The sequence below is a fragment of the Papilio machaon genome, chromosome 26 (assembly GCF_912999745.1).
Source record: "Papilio machaon chromosome 26, ilPapMach1.1, whole genome shotgun sequence".
NCBI classification, from domain to species: Eukaryota; Metazoa; Arthropoda; class Insecta; order Lepidoptera; family Papilionidae; genus Papilio; species Papilio machaon.
Genome location: NC_060011.1, coordinates 3,814,783 through 3,820,734, shown reverse-complemented (window position 1 = coordinate 3,820,734; position 5,952 = coordinate 3,814,783). Strand labels below are relative to the sequence as shown.

General features: G+C 34.6%; 1 protein-coding gene across 1 annotated transcript; it reads left to right on the top strand.

The window, feature by feature from the left end:
- The first annotated feature begins 826 nt into the window (after nt 1-826).
- On the top strand, nt 827-5,235 carry LOC106714843 (transmembrane protease serine 13). The gene is made up of 8 exons (XM_045684374.1): nt 827-839; nt 919-1,110; nt 2,093-2,291; nt 2,690-2,786; nt 3,010-3,183; nt 3,510-3,659; nt 4,133-4,353; nt 4,804-5,235. The coding sequence occupies exons 1-8, from the start codon at nt 827-829 to the stop codon at nt 5,180-5,182; spliced, it is 1,425 nt and encodes a 474-aa protein (XP_045540330.1). The 3' UTR covers nt 5,183-5,235.
- The last annotated feature ends 717 nt before the right edge of the window (nt 5,236-5,952 follow it).

The window sequence follows — 5,952 nt, the reverse complement described above, 5'->3', positions numbered from 1 at the left end:
TATCGTATAAATATGTTATATTATTAATTAATAAAGATAAAGCAACTAGAGTCGCATGTGCGGATGTCATCTAATTTTTTTTATTAATATTTAACTCTTCAAAAAAAAGTAGCCAACACAAAACAACGGTCAATGATAATGACATTTTTTGATTTATTCATTCTGCCACTGCTGTCACTAATACATCAAACGAGCTTTTTTACTTCAAAATTTTAACTCAAAAGTCAAAGGTTTTAACCATTCTGCCATATTAATTATCATTTAATATTGTGATTATTGTTTATTTTTCCATGAAATAGTAAATTAAAATTAAAATAAATGAACATGTGTATGACTAAATGTGCCTTTTTAAAAGTTTTCTTCTTCCACAAACAAAAAAAGGTTTACCTCAGGTTCCTCAGAAGGATAGCAACTCATATATAATTATACAGTTTTTGAAGTTTTCTACCCTCTTTCATATGACCATCTAAAATAAATAAATAAATAAAAACGTCGCATTATATGGAAGGAAGATTTTATAATCTCATTGAATAGGCTCCAAAACTACTGAACCGACTTGAAAATTTATTTCACTCTTGGGAAGCTTACATTAGACTAGATATTTTTATTTTGTGCGGACGTAGTATCAAGCGCCACCTAGTTTTAAATAAAGTAAATTGTAATAACAACACACTACAAAAACTCAGTAGCAAGTACAAAACTAATATAATGTCTAAGCATTCAGAATTTTATAAGCCATTCGATTTTACGACATACACGCTCGTTAAACAACCTCATAAACATTTGATATGAAAACAAAAGTTGCGGTAACAGTGAGTTGATTAAAATGATAAAAACAAGTAAAAATGAAAATATCATTAAAAAATTATATCCTAGGTTGGAATTTTAAATTTAGTTTAATTATATTACTACTAAATAAAGAAATAGATGGAGAAATATTTAATGATAAGTCAATATTAAGAAATAAAGAAGCTGGTCATGGAAATGTGGATAAGAAAGAAGTGGACAGCAGAGAAGAGATAAAAGCGTTATTAGAAGCGAGGTACAAATTTAGCAACGATGAGACATCTACTAGATATAGAATTACTCGTGACGACAGAGATTCCGCAGGTTTGTTATAAATTATTTACTTCTTTACTTACTAGCTGTCACCCGCGACTCCGTCCGCGCGGAATTGCAACAAAACTTAATAAGTAGCCTATGTGTTCTTCCAAACTATGTTCTACATCTGTGCCAAATTTCATCAAGATCCCTTGAGCCGTTCTGGAGATACCTTTAAACAAATATCCATCCATCCATCGAAACATTCGGATTTATAATATTAGTAAGAAGTAAGGTATGGTAAAAAAAAAACAGTCGAATTGATAACATCCTTCTTCTTCTTCGTTGAATTCATATAAAAAGTTCTAGACTTTATATTACTTAGCTATGTTTAAAATATAATTCCGTTGCCGTTTTTCTAGCTTACGCTTATGACAGAACAAAATGTCTGCTTCCTATCTATTCTTGATTTTTATAAATCATTTATAATTTCTACAATTAATATTAAGTATAAGGCCTATCCTACACAAGGTAATGTAAGTCTTCGAAACTCGGCGATTTTAGTCGCTAGGTGACTAGGTAACAAACAAGACTCACTAGGGTCTGTTTAAAAGAAGAAGTTTCTTGATGGGGAAATAATTCTGAAAAATTACTCGTTCCTCATATCTGCTTAAAGTTTTAAAGACTGATTGCAGATGCAGCTTAGAGAAAAAAAAAAGAAGTTCATACTCTGCGCGCGTCGCCAACATTTCTATCTGTCATCAATTCGCAGCAATTTTTAAGATATAATCGAATGGACGATTCGCATCGACGACCCAACGCTATGTGTACGAAGCGCACGCAACGCATTTTTTGGGTCGCAACCTTACATTAGTTTCGACGATTTACATTGCGTTGTGTACGAAAGGCCTAACGCTACTAAAATAATATATTTGTATCTAAAAGTTACTTTATCACATACTTCTGTCGTGTTGCGTTATAATAATAATATAGCTATATAGCTTTTTAACAACAAATATAATACAGACAAACAAAACCCAATATTTCTTAGGTATTTCAGAGTCTCATGACGAAAAACAGTTGGCTTTAGTTTTCCGCTCGTACGCCGCACGTCGCATCGTCGGCGGTATGGAGACAAGCATCAGCATGTACCCTTACAACGTGGCCATCTCCAGGAATGGCAACCACTGGTGCGGCGGCTCCGTCATCGATGAACAGTGGATCTTCACCGCGGGACATTGTCTTGAATCGTAAATATAACATTCTATTTTCAAAAACTATTACTTAGACTACTAGTACTAGAAAAGTTAAAAGATGTCCCGATGTGAAGTGCCGTAGGTAAAGGTCTCTATGCTTCCTAACAGTTACTTTCGCCTTTTATATCGGTAAACCCTTTATAGATAGACTGCGAAGAAGGGAAATAGGGTTATATAAGACTCATTAAAACACATCGAAAGTCTTGGATCTGATTGAAACATCCGTAGTTAAAATTCGATGACTCAACTTCTAGTAACAGCAGAAAGTCGATGAATTCCAGTGACAAATTTTTTGGCAATGAACAAAAAGTTTGTGCTTCTTTCAACCAAGACTTTAACCATTTTTATACGTTACAATATTTATTTAATATATTAGAGAATTTCTTCTGCAGAGCACATGACGGAGATCAAAAGAAATTAATAAATTATATCGTTAGAGCGGGCAGTTCGTTCCACAACCGCGGCGGCTACCAGGCGAGGATAAATAAGGTGATGTAACATTCTGATGAGAGATAGATAATTAAATTATATTTTTGTACGAGTATTCCAGCAGTGAAAACTCTAATTAGACACATATGACAAGTAATGACAATATTGAAGAAGTATTACTGAAAAAAAAAATTTCACAAAAATTCAAAAGTAGAATTTAACTAATATTTTTTGTCAGGCGTTTTAGTTGTGAAGTAATATTTAACTTATACATTTTTATAAGGCGTTCTTCCCATCCAACTACGTGCCGGGCAATGCTGACTTCGACTTTTCTCTAGCGCGTTTGGACCGACCGATGCCTATCGGGAGGAATATCGCGGTCCTCAATCTTCCCTCCAGAGACTACCAGATCAAAACTGATGACATCCTTATTGTTACCGGCTGGGGAAGTACTGATGTAAGTATTTTGTAATTTAAATATTTAAAATCCTTCAAGTGAACATCCTTCCACTATTGCAAATAAGCATGTTAGTCTTTGAATTTATTCTATACCGTTGCACAAACTTTTTGTATGAGTACTGATCTCTTCGGGTAAAGTGCAGGGAGAATTAAACGTTTTAACTAATAAAGTAAAAATCTTGTTCGTGGGACACCAACTACATCATTATCGCTAGCAATTCTTGCCGCTCAACTGCTATTTCTATCAACAATGTACTCGAAATCGAATGTTATAAAAACAGAAGTTTAGTGTAAAAGGGTCTTAGTTTTATTTACGGATTGCAGCAATCAGGTTATGGCAACATCCCAGATAGGCTTCGGTTCGTCCCTGTGCCGGTGATGGCTGCTGACGAGTGCCAGCATGCCTACCGGTTCTATATCACACCACGGATGGTCTGCGCAGGGTACGCCACTGGGGGCAAGGATGCTTGTAATGTAAGACATATAATAACATAGCTTTTACTCAATGGGACATATTTGTCTCGACGGCGGTTAACGTGAACGTTATGAAGAGTTGGTACGTGTTTTAGACGGAAAATAATAAAGCAAATATTCTTAAAATTAATGGGAGAGGATGCCAAGCTGGGTTGGTTAGAGTGAACCATATCCTATCTTGGAAAATGCTCGCTAATTGCGGAGTTGCAGAAACAATAGCCCCCTACTAATACTAGTAAATATCACGATGAAGGGAAACTTGTCTGTGTCAATATAAGACAGTAAATCAATAAATCTTACTAATATTATAAATACGAATGTGTGGATTGATGGATGGATGGCTGCATGGATCTCGCTGTTTGGCATATATGTGGAAAGTAGCCTGGAAGAACACATAGACTAATTTTTTTTTTTTTAAATTCCGCCCGGACGGAGTAGCAGCTAGTATAATAACCAAACGTTCTCTATTCCAGCACGATTCCGGTGGCCCAGCAGTACGTGACGGTATATTACTAGGCATTGTCTCCTTCGGTGGTAGGAAATGCGGTGACCCTCAATCTCCGGGCGTGTACAGTCGCGTCTCCGAGATAACATCATGGGTGGAGTCAACAATCACCGCGAACGAAGCTAGCACCGTGCCCGAACTCGTGCCAAAGATATTGAAAGCAAGGCAGCGGGAGAAAGAACTACAGAAGTAAGTTCCCTTTGATCATTTTCAATATAAGACTTTTGAAAAGTAACACGTCGTGTAACCATTTTAAATAACGTCTACGCTTATGCCAGGATATGGTTCACGACAATATTTGAATGGAGGGATTCGAAGTCATGACCGTTTGAGCGTATTTTCACATCTGCATCCTTAGGGTTCCGTCATATTGACCGGAGCGGAAATCAGAGCAGATTTTTATCGCAAAATAAGCTTTAAGCATTGAGCTTTATACGATTTTTAAAGACTTTTTTTTACACTTGCTCTGGATAAAAAAGACGTGCGAATTAAAATTACTTTCAATCGTATAGTTATTTAATTAAAAACTGCTCTGCTTTCCCTGCTCTGTGTGAACAGACCCTTAGCCGTTAGACTATTAGGTTCAAACTTAAATTTAAAAATGCAGATTTTAATAAATACAGATTTCATTTCTAACAGGTTCAAAGCTCAAGTTGAAGACAAAAAGAATAAAATTAAGAACTGGTTACGCGAGACTCTCAGCTCTCCCACTTTTCTGGAGTTAGCTAAGAGAAAGCTAAAAGAAGCTGGTTTCAATCTTAGAAGACGGTACAGAAGAAATTATAACGATGACATAAATGACGATAGTTTTTTGGATGACAGTTTAATGGACGATATTAACTTAACCAATCAAATCAACGAAAGAATACTAGGAGATGGTGAGGAAAATGAGGCAGAAGCATTGCTTAGAATGATGGCTCTGCAAGAAATTATGGATGAAAACAAAGACAATGATTTTGGGTATAGAAATTCAACCAGGAAAACTCGTGCGAGGGATCTTGTAGCATATGTCACTTGAATATGTTTCAAATGTAATAAAACGTATAGTTACTTAAAAGATTAAATTAGTTTTTTAAACACACATAACAATATTTTATTGATGATGTTACGCGGGTTGTACAATAAATTTTAGACTAAGTAATAGAAAATAAAAAAAACATATTTTATTTTCCTCGTTTTTGTCCTCGGCGCACCATGATTTTGTCCTCCAAAGTGATCTCCAGTCATAAAATAAAAATTATTTAATGTTAATAATTTTTATTGACAATTAAAAGACACAATTAAATTAAAAAAAAATTAAAGAACACAAAAACGTTTTAATCCCTTTTTTCTATTTTTTGTTGACAGCGACATCTATTGTGATAAAGCGAAAGCTGCGAGTGATTTGTTTTGCTACTTACCGCTAGGTGTCGCCGCAGGTCAATATTAACTAAAAAATCTTAAAATTCATATTACTGTTATACATTATCATAAATTATATGTATCCGTAGAATAAACAAATTTGTATAAAATTCTAAAAGCTTAAAAATAAATTAGCTATGTACATCAAAATGCAGAAGAAGGAAAGTGAAATTTTTGTAACATTATTTAAATTTATTCAATTACGACATCTGTGTTAAAGGTTTTTTATTTATGTAGTAAAACATATCAACGCATAGCATTGTGATTAGTGCATTTTATTATAGAATAGCTGACGTCTGCGACTCCGTCCGCACGGAATTAAAAAACGTAATAAGTAGCCTATGTGTTCTTCCAGACTATGTTCTACATCTGTAAAAAATTCCATCA

Excerpts from the sequence above, each read along its gene's own strand:
- LOC106714843 (XM_045684374.1), top strand. Across the intron at positions 2,292-2,689 it reads GCGGGACATTGTCTTGAATC|AGCACATGACGGAGATCAAA; the intron begins GTAAATATAACA and ends TTTCTTCTGCAG. Across the intron at positions 4,354-4,803 it reads CGGGAGAAAGAACTACAGAA|GTTCAAAGCTCAAGTTGAAG; the intron begins GTAAGTTCCCTT and ends CATTTCTAACAG.